The 15,444-nt window shown below is 50.2% G+C and overlaps 1 protein-coding gene across 1 annotated transcript in view; it reads left to right on the forward strand.

Annotated features, from left to right (window-relative positions):
- The window catches only part of ERMARD (ER membrane associated RNA degradation), an 83,278-nt gene that overhangs the window by 41,233 nt on the left and 26,601 nt on the right, over positions 1–15,444 (forward strand). The window contains exon 13 of the mRNA XM_060241331.1: positions 3,192–3,275. Coding sequence (XP_060097314.1) covers positions 3,192–3,275 — 84 coding nt within the window. The remainder of the gene's footprint in view (positions 1–3,191; positions 3,276–15,444) is intronic.

Below are 15,444 nucleotides of genomic sequence, written 5' to 3' on the forward strand. Positions count from 1 at the left end.
GGTTGTTACGTTTTCAGACGGCGTTGCAGGGGAGTCACGTGTTGGTGAAAACAGACAACGTGACAGCCAAAGCTTATGTCAACCGTCAAGGCGGGACCAGAATCAGGAAACTGTGCAGCGAGGCCAACAGCTTACTGGAGTGGGCAGAGAAGTATCTGTTATCCATAAAGGCGGTTCATGTAGCTGGAAAGGACAACGGGCTGGCAGACTGGCTCAGCAGACAACGGCTGGATCAGACGGAATGGTCACTGGACAAGGCGGTGTTCCAGTCTCTTCAACGCAGATACGGCAGAGTGGCTGTGGACTTGTTTGCAACCGCGGACAATCGTCAAGTGCGGCGGTTTTTTGCCAAACAAAAAGACGATCAGGCGGAGGGCGTAGACGCTCTCAACTGCGACTGGCCGGACGGTCTTCTGTACGCCTTCCCGCCACTACAACTGATTCTCCGGTTGGTTCACAAGATTCTACAGCAGACAGCGGAGTTGATTCTGGTTGCTCCCTTCTGGCCGAGAAGGGGGTGGTTTCAGGACCTCATGCGGCTGTCGACGGAGAAGCCTTGGCGTCTTCCAGTATCCGAGGCATTGCTGAGACAAGGGACAGTTTGCCACCCTCAGCCGGACATGTTGCAGTTAACTGCGTGGAGGTTGAGCGGTCGCAGTTAATTAAGTTGGGTTTTGACAAATCTGTGATTGACACCATGTTGGCATCCAGGAAATGTTCTACCACACGGGTGTATAATAACACTTGGCAGGTCTTTTCCAGGTGGTGCGTAGAAAGGGGTTGGGATCCCCTAAAGTTACCAGTTCGGAAGCTGCTGCTGTTCTTGCAAGAGGGCCTGGATAAGGGGTTGGCTACTAATACCCTTCGTAGGCAGGTGGCAGCTATTTCTGCTGTTCGGGGAGCTAAAAAAGGGGGCTCTTTGACATTGCATCCGCATGTTAAGCGTTTTTTGAGGGGGGTGTCCCTGTTGAATCCCCCTACTGCACATAGGTTTCCTACCTGGAAGTTAAACGTGGTGCTGAAGGCGTTGTGTCATGCACCTTTCGAGCCCATGGCTACTTGTAGCCTGAAGGATCTTACCCTTAAGACACTGTTTTTGGTTGGGATTACCTCTGCCCGCAGGGTATCCGAGTTGCAGGCCCTGTCCGTGGATAAAGACCTTTGTATCTTTCATGAGGACAGGATAGTGTTGAGACCTGATCCGACCTTTATCCCTAAAGTGAATTCAGTTTTTCACCGGACTCAGGACGTGGTTTTACCCTCATTATGTCCTAATCCCAAGCATGAGAAAGAAAAAGAATGGCATCGGTTAGATGTTAAGCGTGCCTTGAGTTTTTATATTAATAGAACCAAGGACTTTAGAAGGTCAGAGTCCTTGTTTGTTTCCTTTAATTCTCCCTCATTGGGAAAATCAGTTACTTCTTCAACTCTGAGCAGATGGTTGGGGCAATGTATTTCTGCAGCATACACAGCGTCAGGGTTGGAGCCCCCAGGAGGAATTATGGCTCACTCTTTACGAGGAGCGGCCACGTCTGCAGTGTACAAGTCCTTCTCGTCCCTGGAAGGCATTTGTAGGGCAGCCACCTGGAGTTCCCCTCATTCTTTCACCAGGCATTATAAGGTGGATAGGTGGGCCTCTGCTGAAGCGGCTTTTGGCCGCAGGGTGCTACAACAGGTTATACGTTGAATGTAGTGGTTCCCGCCCGGGGTACATATTGCTTTTGTATGTCCCAACAGTTTCGGACCGTCCCACTACCAAGGACCACCAGAGAACGGAAGATTGGAAGCTCTTACCGTGAAGCTTCCTTCTCGGTGGTCCTGGAGTGGGACGGTCCATCCCACCCGGTGTTGTACCTTGCTCTAGGCGAATAGCTGTGGGAGCTGGTTGTGGAAGGTACTGGGACACTGGTAGCGGAAGTGTCTGTTTGGTTACGGTTACTTCTGCCGTTTGCAGTTATTAAAATGGCGTTGCATCATTATGGTCTCTGTGTGGTTTATTACCATGCTGCAGAGTTTCTTTTATAGATGTATGCCGATGGGGGAGCATGGCTTTTCTATGGATCGCTTGATCCGGCCCCTCCCCCAGGCCGGATCAAGCGATCAACGACCCTGTTTCCGGAGGAGGAGCCTACTCCCAACAGTTTCGGACCGTCCCACTCCAGGACCACCGAGAAGGAAGCTTCACGGTAAGAGCTTCCAATCTTCCGATTTCTTTTTCTATATTTTCTGTATACTGTATAGAATTTTTTTCTCTAACATGTATTTCCACATGAAAATCAGAACTTTTCAGATTCTCTGTTCCTACTGTAGCCACTCGAATGCCTGAATGAGCTTCTTTTGAAGGTCAGCTCATGAACAGCATTTAATGCAGTATTCAGAGTTGCAACCAGAATAGAAAATCAGCAGTCCCTCTGTGCACATGCAGAAATGCCTTAAGTGTATGCATAGGGCTTCTTGGATTCTGGCCAATATCCCATTAACTGTAACTGCTTATGAAATGTCCCATTCTCTCAGCCACCCTGAGCCTGCTTCGGCAGGGAGGGCGGGATATAAATCAAATGAAATAAAATGAAATAACATTTTCTTGTTCTGTTTTCCTGTTTTCAGAAAGATCTTCATGGCTAGTTGATTATTCACTGACTATCTTATTAGCTCTCCAAAAGATATTGTTGTATACTAGAAAGTATGTGCAAGTCCCTTTAATATGCTACTACATTTGATGTAGAAAGCTTAAGATGAAAAAAAGTATGATTTCTTTGTTGCAAATGTTTTTCTGCATTAGTAAATTCTATTACAATAAGTGGCAGTAGGTTACAGTTTACATGTTTATTAGTGGGCATATTTTGGTAATAATCATGCCTAATTAATTCCCTTTCAAATTATTTAGTGTCACTAGCATCACTAACCCTGTGACCTGGTTGGTGCAGGCTAGCCTGATCTGATCAGATCTTGGAAGTTAAGGAGGGTCAGACCTCCAAAGAATTCCATTGTTGCTTTGCAGAGGCATGCAGACCATCTCTGTTTCAAGTCTCTTGTCTTGAAAACCCCATAAGTCAGCTGCAGCTTGACAAAACTTTTTACACACACACACACACACACACAACATTAGTAAGGTTACTTATCTTACTAAAAGAAGATTTAAATACGTGAATATTTTCTCATATATTATAATTCTTTTTTTTTAAACTTAGGAACATACGTTGCTAAGGCCACTGGTGAGCTGTGCAAATAGCTATTGTTCCAAGTTTCATCCAGTAGCTCTACTTAAGAAACAGGTATCTGCCTCTTTCATTACTGTTAATGAGAATGTTCTGTGAAGCCTTTGAAACTTGGGTTGTAAGACAGCCAAAGCATCATACATTTACATTGATCTCTTGACTCTCAAATTGATCCAGAAAACCACATGCAGGTCACCCAAAACAGAAATTTTCTCTCTTCACCTTTCTGTAGCAGTCATCTGCATACACCAAAAACCTGACAGTTAGGTGACTTTCAAGGAGGATATGGGATATGCATAGGGTGACCATAATGTCTGAAGGCCAGCCAGGGAAACCTGGGGGGGGGAAGGTAGGGGTGCGCGCGCGAGAAGCGCGCGCCGCCGGAAACAGGAAGTGATGCCACTTCCGGCGATGTCATGCCACCACCGGAAACAGGAAGTGACGCCACTTCCTGTGACATCATTTCCCCCCCCCCACGTCACCTGCCGGAAACGGGAAGTGACATCACTTCCTGTGACATCACTTCCCCCAAATGACATCATTTCCCCCAAATGCCACTGCCGGAAACAGGAAGTGACTTCACAGCACTTCCTGTGACGTCCCCAAAAATCCCCCAAATATCACCGCCGGAAACAATTTTGTTCTCAAATCCTGTATATACTTCATCAGTATATGGGATAAGGCACTTTCTCAACTGTGCTGCATAATGCAGCCTATTTATTTTGTCCTGTTTGCTCTGTTGGCTCTATCTGCGCCACCTTCATCACTTTCGGGGTGTGGATCCCCCAGTGGGGTGGTCTCGCGACTCCCTCCGCCGGCTATTTCTGATAGCCCTGCGCCCCCTCTTTCATTTGATATGTGTCCCGTGCAGGTGCCACCCTCCCGCCAGGAGATGCCGCAAAATGAGCCCCCTTGAGGCTTATGGCGGCAGGGCTCGGGGGAAGCGAGCTAGACTGCTCTTCTTTTGAGGGGTTATAGAGTGTTTCGAGCCCGTCCCTGTGGCATCGGTCCCATCGTTGTGGGACCCAGGGGGCCGGCGCAGCGGCACGCCGAAGCAGCCTGTCACTAATAACACAGGTCGAGATGCAGGACAGGAACCCGGAAGTGACCGACAGGCTGCTTCAGCGTGCCGCTGCGCCGGCCCCCTGGGCCCCACAACGATGGGACTGATGCCACAGGGACGGGCTCGAAACACTCTATAACCCCTCAAAAGAAGAGCGGTCTAGCTCGCTTCCCCCGAGCCCTGCCGCCATAAGCCTCAAGGGGGCTCATTTTGCGGCATCTCCCGGCGGGAGGGTGGCACCCGCACGGGACACATATCAAATGAAAGAGGGGGCGCAGGGCTATCAGAAACAGCCGGCGGAGGGAGTCGCGAGACCACCCCACTGGGGGATCCACACCCCGAAAGTGATGAAGGTGGCGCAGATAGAGCCAACAGAGCAAACAGGACAAAATAAATAGGCTGCATTATGCAGCACAGTTGAGAAAGTGCCTTATCCCATATACTGATGAAGTAAATACAGGATCTGAGAACAAAATTGCACCAGAAGACACAAACACAAAGCTCCCTTACACTGAATCAGTGCTTGGGTCCACCAAAGTCAGTATTGTCCACTCCAGTCACAAACACAAAGCTCCCTTACACTGAATCAGTGCTTGGGTCCACCAAAGTCAGTATTGTCCACTCCAGTCACAAACACAAAGCTCCCTTACACTGAATCAGTGCTTGGGTCCACCAAAGTCAGTATTGTCCACTCCAGTCACAAACACAAAGCTCCCTTACACTGAATCAGTGCTTGGGTCCACCAAAGTCAGTATTGTCTACTCCAGTCACAAACACAAAGCTCCCTTACACTGAATCAGTGCTTGGGTCCACCAAAGTCAGTATTGTCCACTCCAGTCACAAACACAAAGCTCCCTTACACTGAATCAGTGCTTGGGTCCACCAAAGTCAGTATTGTCACATAAGAACATAAGAGAAGCCATGTTGGATCAGGGCACTGGCCCATCCAGTCCAACACTCTGCGTCACATAAGAACATAAGAGAAGCCCTGTTGGATCAGGCCAGTGGCCCATCCAGTCCAACACTCTGCGTCACATAAGAACATAAGAGAAGCCCTGTTGGATCACGCCAGTGGCCCATCCAGTCCAACACTCTGCGTCACATAAGAACATAAGAGAAGCCCTGTTGGATCACGCCAGTGGCCCATCCAGTCCAACACTCTGCGTCACATAAGAACATAAGAGAAGCCATGTTGGATCAGGCCAGTGGCCCATCCAGTCCAACACACTGTGTCACATAAGAACATAAGAGAAGCCCTGTTGGATCAGGCCAGTGGCCCATTCAGTCCAACACTCTGTGTCACATAAGAACATAAGGAGGGAAGGGGGGATGGGAGGGAGGGAGGAAGGGAGGAGGGAGGGAAGGAAGGAAGAAATGAAGGGAGGAGGGAGGGAAGGAAGGAAGGGAGGGAGGAGGTTGGGAGGGAAGGGAGGGAGGAGGGAGGGAAAGAAGGGAGGAGGGAGGGAAGGGAGGGAGGAGGGAGGGAAGGAAGAAAGGAGGGAAGGGAGGAGGGGGGAAGGAAGGAAGGCCGCCCCCTCCCGCCAGCCCCCCCCCCGCTTTCGGCCCCCACCCTCCCAGCTTACCTTCTTCCAGGGGGGCGGGGGGCGGCCTCTCCTCCCGGCGGCTGGTGCTGCTGGCGAGGCTGGTGGCGGCTGCGGAGGCCGGGGAGGGCCTGCGCTGGTCTCTGGAGGGCCTCCAGGGACCAGCACCGGCCTCTCCGCGGCCTCGGCTGGCCGGCGCTGGTCGCTGGAGGCCCTCCAGAGTCTCTGGAGGGCCTCCAGGGACCAGCGCCGGCCGCTCCGCGGCCTCTCCGCAGCCTCCGCTGGTCGCTGGAGGCCCTCCAGAGTCTCTGGAGGGCCTCCAGGGACCAGCGGAGGCCGCGGAGAGGCCTCCGCTGTTCGGCGCTGGTCTCTGGAGGGCCTCCAGGGACCAGCGCCGGCCGCTCTGCGGCCTCTCCGCGGCCTCCGCTGGTCGCTGGAGGGCCTCCAGGGACCAGCGGAGGCCGCGGAGAGGCCTCCGCTGTTCGGCGCTGGTCGCTGGAGGGCCTCCAGGGACCAGCGGAGGCCGCGGAGAGGCCTCCGCTGTTCGGCGCTGGTCGCTGGAGGCCCTCCAGAGTCACTGGAGGCCCTCCAGAGTCTCTGGAGGGCCTCCAGGGACCAGCGCCGGCCGCTCCGTGGCCTCTCCGCGACCTCCGCTGGTCGCTGGAGGGCCTCCAGGGACCAGCGGAGGCCGCGGAGAGGCCTCCGCTGTTCGGCGCTGGTCGCTGGAGGCCCTCCAGAGTCTCTGGAGGGCCTCCAGGGACCAGTGCCGGCCGCTCCGTGGCCTCTCCGCGGCCTCCGCTGTTCGGCGCTGGTCGCTGGAGGCCCTCCAGAGTCTCTGGAGGGCCTCCAGGGACCAGCGGAGGCCGCGGAGAGGCCTCAGCTGTTCGGCGCTGGTCGCTCCGCGGCCTCTCCGCGGCCTCCGCTGGTCGCTGGAGGCCCTCCAGAGTCTCTGGAGGGCCTCCAGCGACCAGCAGAGGCCGCGGAGAGGCCTCCGCCACCGCCTCCAGGCCCCGCGCGCGGGCGGGGAAGGCGGCGAGTGAGGGAGGGAGCGTCCCTGCGCACGCGCAGAGACGCTCCCTCCCTCACTCGTCGCCTTCCCCGCCGGCGCCCGCGGCCCACCGCCTCCGGGGCTGGCTAAACCGGGACCTTTAATGGTCCTGGTATAGGCAGCCCGGGAGGCGAGAATTGGTGACCAGAACCGGGAAAGTCCTGGGAGACCGGGACGGTCTGGCCACCCTAGATATGCACCTGGGCTGTAGATGGAATCTCAGGAAAGAAATCTCTTCATATTAGAAGGGGTGGTTGGATCCAGCTCACAGACTTTAGCATGTGAAATACATCTGAAAACATCTCAAGAGCTCCGTGGTTAAAAACCCGTACATTTCCAAAGAAGGTTTAATTAACAGTGGGATAATATAATTTGTGACTGCAGAATACTAAGAATCAGCAAAAAAAATGTGTGGTAATAAATATTTTAATATCTAATTTAATTAGTTTAAAGATTTTTATTTTTTCAAATGAAAAAGGGAAAGGGGAAGTGGATATAGAAAAGTAATAAAACATTTGTTCAAAAAGTATAGAAAACATTCTGCATATCACTGTATCACCAAATATAAAGAAGTTCCATCATATTATTATCACACATTTAACCACTTATCACATTAGTCATATAGAGTTATATTGTAAGTTCCCATTTAGATTGTCAATTTAGTTCATGTTTGGTTTATATTCCAATCAAATAATTTGAAGAGTATCTACCACCATTCATCATTAAAGCAGTTTAAGTATCTAACCATACATATAACTTCTCCCAATATTTTCTTGCTTCTTCTTTGGATTTCCCAACAAGCATTAAAGATCAGTAGTCCATCTCTGCTACCTCCAGTACTTTCCCTATCAACTCTTGCTTTATAGTTAACTTCTGGAGCTTCCATTTCTGAGCAAACAAAATCCTAGCTGCAGTATTAATGTGTGCCATCATATGTCTTGTTTCTTTTGTATATTTAGGGAACATATTCAACAAAAACAGTTTTGGTTTAAGTTGGATCTGCATCTTCAAAATCTTTTGTAATAGTTCATGGACCATCTTCCAATAATCCTTTGCCTTCTCACAAATCCACCACATGTGGTAAAATGACCTCACCTGATTTGTACATTTCCAACATTTGTTAGACATATTAGAATACATTTTAGAAAGTTTTTGAGGAGTTACATACCATCTATAGAACATTTTATACAATTTTTCTTTAAAAGAAATTGATTTAGTTAGCTTAATGTTTGAATTCCATAAACATAAGAACATAAGAGAAGCCATGTTGGATCAGGCCAACGGCCCATCCAGTCCAACACTCTGTGTCACACAGTGGCAAAAAATTTTATATATACACACATACTGTGGCTAATAGCCACTGATGGACCTGTGCTCCATATTTTTATCTAAACCCCTCTTGAAGGTGGCTATACTTGTGTCCGCCACCACCTCCTGTGGCAGTGAATTCCACATGTTAATCACCCTTTGGGTGAAGAAGTCTCCCATTCATCTAACATAATATTACACCCTATATTTTCGCCCATTATACCATACGGTCTTTCACAATCTCATCTTGCATCCTCATCTGTAGTAAATAAGAATAAATTTTTGAAATTAATTTTTCTTGAGGGCCTCAAAATATCTTATCCATGTTGATCCATGTTAAATCCTATTACCTTGTCCTTTACATATCTGGACTCTATTTGCATTCTGAGCCACCAGCTCATATCAGTATTCTTGGTTTCTAGTTCTTCCTTAGTTTTTAGTTTTTCTTGTTCCAGTAAATCCTCATGCTTATAGGTTCAATTTCATAAGATTTGGTGGTGTAAAAGCTTCAACAGGGAATACCCATCTTGGAATACTTTTGTAGATTTTCGGTTTTAACCAGGCCCATGTATGGTAGAGCAATTTCCATAGCCAGTGATTTTTGAAGTAGGAGTGCCCTTCTAATCTTTGATACCCAAGGCTGGCATGCGTATTTGTGGTAAGTTCATGCCCCTCCAAAAGAAGCTGTCTTCTGTCTTGTAAAAAAAAACCCGGTCTCTCAACCAAGTCAACACTGAGGCCCTGTAATACAACTGCCAATCTGGCAGGCCTAGACCCACTCTTTTTTTGCAATCCTGCAATACTTTAAGTTTACTCCTTGGATTTTTCTTCTGCCAAATATATATCGAAATCATCTTGTCCAATTCTTGAAAGAAGGCATTAATTAAAAGCACCGGGATAGTTTAAGATAGGAATAGCAATCTTGGCAATACGTTCATTTTAATCGAAGCTATTCTTCCCATTAATAATATATTCAAATCCCGCCATTTTTCCAAATCTCTTTGGATTTCTTTAAGCAGTTTATCATAGTTCTCCAGTGGTCCCAGGAGTGGGCCAGTCCTCATTCGTGGGATCTCAGCTCCTCCTCTTCCATTGCAGGGCTTAACAAACTTGACCCGAAGGGGAGGTGCTGGATCCTCAGCAGTCAGTTTTGTTAGCCCTGCAATCCAAGCAGGACGTGCTTTAGAGCCCCTTGAGGCTCTTTGACCCGAGATAATAAAAAAAAAAAGAAAGAAAGAAAGAAAGGAAAAGAAGAATACCTGGAGTCAGTGGCAGAAATCACCCAGCAGGGAGATTAGGACGAGCCGCTGTTTTTTCTCCTCAGGGAAAGCGGGGAGGGAAAAATCCCTCCCATGCTTGAACGACGCACCGCAGTAGCCTCTCTGTCGAGGCACGCGTTCGCGCCTAATTGCTCTTCCCGGCCTCTTCCCAGCCCGACGGACGCACGGGGCTGTGGATAGTCTCTCCCAGCCGCTCCCAGCAAAGGCACACCGGCAACCCCGGGGGCCTGCAGGGCAGCAAGTCAAAGGGAAGACCAGCTGAGGCCAGGGAAAAAGGGAGAGGACTCGTGTGCTTCACGTTGCCCTCCCGAAGCGCCGTGGACAGTGCGACGGCGCGGTGGTTCCCAGAAGCAGCGGTAAGCTCTATGGGAAGGGGGGGAACCCTTAGGGGATTTCCAGGGGGAGAGGAGATCTGTAGACTCCCAGAGCCCCTCTTGTCGGTGCTGGCAGCTTAAGCCCACAGGGCTGTAAAGGAAGCTGGGTTCAGATGTCACTATTCAGCGCCCCCCCCCCCCCCTCATTCCCTTCTTCCCTCCGGCTTCCCTGTTTGCCCCTGCATCCAGGAGGGGTGACCTCGGCTGGAAGGGGTCCCTGAAAAGGGAAAGGGAGTTTTAAAAAACCAGTCAGGAGCTGGGGAGGGGGGGGGAGGTTTTTGGCGGGAATGGAAGCCATTTTACTTATACTACTTGTGTCTTATAGGGCCATTCACTCTAAGATGGCCGCCCCCACTAGATTTCCTATGGGAGCAATGCTGGAGGAGGGCACATGCGAGTTGGAGCTGGCTGATTCACCAGCACAGGAAGAGGGGACAGAAGTGCATCAGGCTGATCTTTCAGCAGATGAAGCTAAGTCTAATCTTCTTTCTTGGCTCCAAGAGCTGGTCAAAAAAGAGGTTCAAGCTGCCTCTGTGGCCACCCCAACCCCATCACTTAAGAGGGCAGCCAAACAGAAACATAGAGAGGTAGATAAGGAAATGGAAGGGGTTTCCTCCAGGCCTCCCAAGCGCAGTAGGTTAGAATTGCATTCAGCTCCCTCTGATCAAGAAGAAGAGGATTCTGACTTGTCTGAGGGCTCTTCGTCACCTGACTCAGGAGAACTCTCTGAGGAAGAGGAGGGGCCGGCCTCTACTCATTCCAAACTGTTTCCAGCAGACGTGTATCCACGCCTACTGACAAAAGTGATTAGGACATTGCAGATACAGTATACTCCAAAATCCAAGGATGAGGAGGATGCTGAGTTTCCTGTTGCAATGGAGGATATTATACCCAAGTCAGGTTCAAAACCACTACAGGTCTCGTTGCCCTCTGGGTTTTTCTCAATAATTAGATCTGAGTGGGAACATCCAGCCAAGCCTAAGACGGTGTCGTCAAACTTCTTTAGGTTTTTCTCCTTCATCCCAGAGGCGACCAAGAGGCTTAAGTTGCCAGTAGTTGATGACCCGGTCAACAGCTTGGCTTCTAATTCCATTCTACCGATGGATGCGGATGGGATGCCAAGGGATCCAACGGACAAGCGCATAGAGCAGGCCTTACGTCGCGATTTTGAAGCCTCCGCCAGTGCTCTAAAAGTGTCAGCTACCACGTCTCTCTTCTGTAGGGCTTCGTACATGTGGCTTTCCGACCTAGCTAAGAGAGAGGATCTGCCTAGGGATGTTAAGGACTCACTTAAGAAAATTACGCTAGCCACTGCCTTTGCATCAGATTCGACCCTCGAAGCAGTTCAACTCTCTGCTAGGGCTATGGCCTCTAGCGTTACAGCTAGGCGGAATACCTGGCTCCGTAATTGGGATGCTGATCCCTCAGCCAGAGCAAAAGTGGCTGCAGTTCCCTTTAAAGGGGCCTCGCTCTTCGGGGAAGGTCTAGACAGATATCTCATAGAGGACAGAAATAAGAAAAAAGTCCTGCCCTCCAAGAGACGTGAGAACAGGACGAGGCAGAGGTCCCAGTCCTTTCGTGGAAATAGGAAAGATTCAAGACAAACCTCCTTCAAACAATACAGGGCAAAGTGGCAACCAAAGGCCAGAGACGGCAGACCTTCCTTTGGAGGAAAACAAAGTCAACCAATTAGGGGACAGAAGAAGTCCACCTCAGCATGACTGGGCGGTCCCAATGGACCACGATCGGATAGGGGGACGGCTTCAAAGATTCTCCCACGTGTGGCATCAAACGGTTTCGGACAGATGGGTTTTGGACACAGTTACCAACAGTTACTCCCTAGAATTTTCTTCTCCTCCACGTCATCGGTTCCTGGAGGTACAGAGAGCTCAATCTCTCAAGAAACATCGTACACTACTAAGGGCCATCGATCATCTAGTTCAGATAGGAGCCATCGAATCGGTACCGGTGTCGGAGAAGTTTCAAGGTGTTTATTCCATCTTCTTTGTAGTGCCCAAAAAGAACGGAGATGTTCGGGCGATTCTGGACCTGAAGTGGGTAAACAAGTCGGTCGTTACAAAGAAGTTTCGAATGGAGACTCTGAGATCCATACTGCTAGCTGTTCAAAAGGGAGACTTCATGGCCTCCATAGATCTGTCGGAGGCCTACCTTCATATTCCTATAGCCAAGGGGCACCGCAGGTTTCTTCGCTTCTCCTACGACGGGCGTCATTACCAGTACAGAGCTCTGCCTTTTGGCTTAAAGTCCTCGCCCAGAGTGTTCACAAAAGTATTAGTCACCCTCGTGGTGGTCCTCCGGCTTCAGGGGGTTTCCCTGTTTCCGTTTCTGGACGACATTCTGGTCAAGGCCCCGTCGGAGGAGCAGACAAAACTGGACCTAGAGTTGACCATAAGGACCCTCAGATTGCACGGATTCGTAATAAACGTTCAGAAGAGCTGGCTTCAGCCGTCCCAGTCTCTGACACACTTGGGGGTTCAGATCAACTCCAGTCTGGACAGGGTTCTTCTGACGCCAGAAAGACAGTCAAAGATCTCGCAGCTGATTTTGGGAGTCCAGCAACGGAAGCGGGTCAAGCTGATGTTACTGGCAAGATTGTTGGGGATGTTGGTGTCGTGTCAGGACATAGTTCAGTGGGCACGGTTCCACACGAGGCCACTCCAGAAATTCCTGTTGCCCTTCCAGAAGCAAATAGGTTCCAAAAGTCCAATTTCACTGACATTACCACCTGGCCTGTTGAAGGATCTCAGATGGTGGCAGGCGCCCGATCGCTTTTCCTGGGGTCAGGAATTGCGGGAACCCAAGAGGGTGGTGTTGACCACAGATGCCAGCCTTTTTGGCTGGGGAGCGCACACGACTGGAGCGGTGACACAGGGTCAGTGGACCGTCCAAGAGGCCAAGGAAAGCATAAATCTTCTGGAGTTGGGAGCCATACATCTAGCCTTGCTTCAGTGGAGACAAAAGTTAACAGGAGCTCATGTCCTGGTCCAAACAGACAATATGACGGCAAAGGCCTATGTGAATCGTCAGGGAGGCACCAGATACCGGAAACTTCAGGACGAAGCTCAGGTCCTGTTCAGATGGGCGGAAGCCCATCTTCGATCCATCAGAGCCATCCATGTGGCAGAAAGGGACAATGTAGTAGCAGACTGGCTGAGTCAGCAATCCTTGGACCAGTCGGAATGGGCTCTTCATCGCGAGTCGTTTCAAGAGATCTGCCAAAGATTCGGGGCCCCGGAAGTGGATCTCTTCGCCTCGGACGACAATCACCAGGTGCCGCAGTATTTTTCAAGGACAAGAAGCAGAGGGGCAGCGGCTGTCGACGCTCTGAACTCAGACTGGCCGAGAAAGCTGTTATACGCCTTTCCCCCGTTCCAGATCATCCAGAGATTTCTGCAGAGGGTTCGGGAGCAGAAAGCGGAGGTGATGGCTGTGGCCCCCTTTTGGCCCAGGAGGGCCTGGTTCCAGGACCTTCAAAGTCTGTCAGTACTGGAGCCGTGGCGAATTCCGTTGAGAGGGAATCTTCTAGTTCAAGGCAAACTGCATCATCCACGACCGGAAATGCTGCAGCTCACTGCCTGGAGATTGAGCGGCAACAGTTGATTAGTCTGGGTTATTCAGATAAGGTGGTAGACACCATGTTGTCCTCAAGGAAGAGCTCCACTAACAGGAGCTATAATGTTACCTGGCAGGTTTTTCGTATTTGGTGTGCGAATAAGGGGGAGGACCCGTTGCATGCCTCAGTTTCCGTTGTACTATCCTTTCTGCAGGAGGGGCTAGAAAAAGGCCTTAGCACTAGTACACTGCGGAAGCAAGTGGCCGCCATAGCAGCGGTCAGAGGGTCTAGGAAGGGCAGGTCTATCTCCACACACCTGCATATCAGGAGGTCCCTGAAGGGGGTGTCCTTGGTTAATCCACCGCAGGTGCATAGGTTTCCTTCATGGAATCTGAACACGGTACTAAAAGCGCTTTGCGGCAAGCCTTTTGAACCCATGGCATCGTGTAGTCTCAAGTTGCTGACCTTTAAGGTGGCATTCTTAGTGGGCATCACCTCGGCACGCAGAGTGTCGGAGCTTCAGGCTCTCTCGATTCATAAGGATCTCTGTGTTTTCCATCAGGACAAAGTTGTGCTTCGCACTGACCCTGCATTCATCCTGAAGGTGAACTCACGCTTTCATAGGGCGAAGGACATCGTGCTGCCTTCCTTTTGCCCCAATCCAGTCCATGAGACAGAGAAGCTGTGGCATTGTCTAGATGTCCGTAGAGCCCTTAGTTTCTATCTGGACAGGACCAAGGGGTTTCGTCAGTCCGACTCTTTGTTTGTTTCCTTTAGGGTTTCAAACAATGGTCGCAAGGTGTCAGCCTCCACCATTAGTAGGTGGATTAGGGGGTGCATCTGTGAGGCTTACAAGGCAAGAGGTTTGGAGCCCCCGACAGGGGTGACAGCTCATTCCCTCAGAGGAACAGCCACGTCAGCAGCCTATAGGGCTTTTCCTTCTTTGGAGGTAGTGTGTAAGGCAGCGACCTGGAAGTCAGTTCACTCCTTTACTAAGCACTATAGGATCGATAAGGCGGCCTCGGCCGAGGCTGCGTTCGGTAGGAAGGTGCTCCAACACGTGGTCTCAGGACAAAGCTGAGGTGCCCGCCCAGGGACTCGCCTTTTTTATGTCCCACGAATGAGGACTGGCCCACTCCTGGGACCACTGGAGAACGGAAGATTCTATTCACTTACCGTGAAGTCTTCCTTCTCTGTGGTCCCGGAGTGGTCCAATCCTACCCACCCAGTTGTGTGAGGGGGTATGGGCTTTGTCCAGAGACTTCGGAGTTGGAGGTGGACACTGTGTTGGTTACTGGGTCCCTCACTAGAGCCCCTTGTGGAAGGGTTCAGGATAAGCTCTGGAGGGAGGGGACGGTTTTGTTTCCCCAGAGATGTTCTCTCCTATTGTTCTTGGAGTTGTTATTAGGGAGGTAGGATAGCTGGCAGAAGAACTGACTGCTGAGGATCCAGCACCTCCCCTTCGGGTCAAGTTTGTTAAGCCCTGCAATGGAAGAGGAGGAGCTGAGATCCCACGAATGAGGACTGGACCACTCCGGGACCACAGAGAAGGAAGACTTCACGGTAAGTGAATAGAATCTTCCGTTATCCATCTTTAAAGTACTGCATTTGTTTGATATATAGATACTTAAGTATTTCACTTTCTTCTCATAGGAAAATTTAGAATTTTCTTGAAAGGATTGGATTTGTTCTATTGTAATGTTCTTAGTCAAAAATTTCGTTTTTCCATAATTTATCTTCAATCCTGCCCAATAACCAAATTGGGTAATCTTATTTGTGAAGCAGTCAATTGAGTTAAGTGGTTGTTAAGTGGTCATCTGCAAATTATCGGCTTAAATTATTAAGCTGCACCTTGCCAGAGACTGAGCACATTTCAGAGAGCTCTGAGAGAGAGCAGAGAAGAAGTGCTACAAGGGTGAGGTTTGGCTTTCTAAGCAGCTGGGGAAGTTGCTGAGAATTTCTGAGTTTGTGTGATTATTGAAAATTCTGAGTTTGTGGTTGCTGGGGAACTGCTGTTTGTTTGGTTTGAGTGGGCTGA

This window comes from Heteronotia binoei, chromosome 1 (genome assembly GCF_032191835.1).
Source record: "Heteronotia binoei isolate CCM8104 ecotype False Entrance Well chromosome 1, APGP_CSIRO_Hbin_v1, whole genome shotgun sequence".
NCBI lineage: Eukaryota > Metazoa > Chordata > Lepidosauria > Squamata > Gekkonidae > Heteronotia > Heteronotia binoei.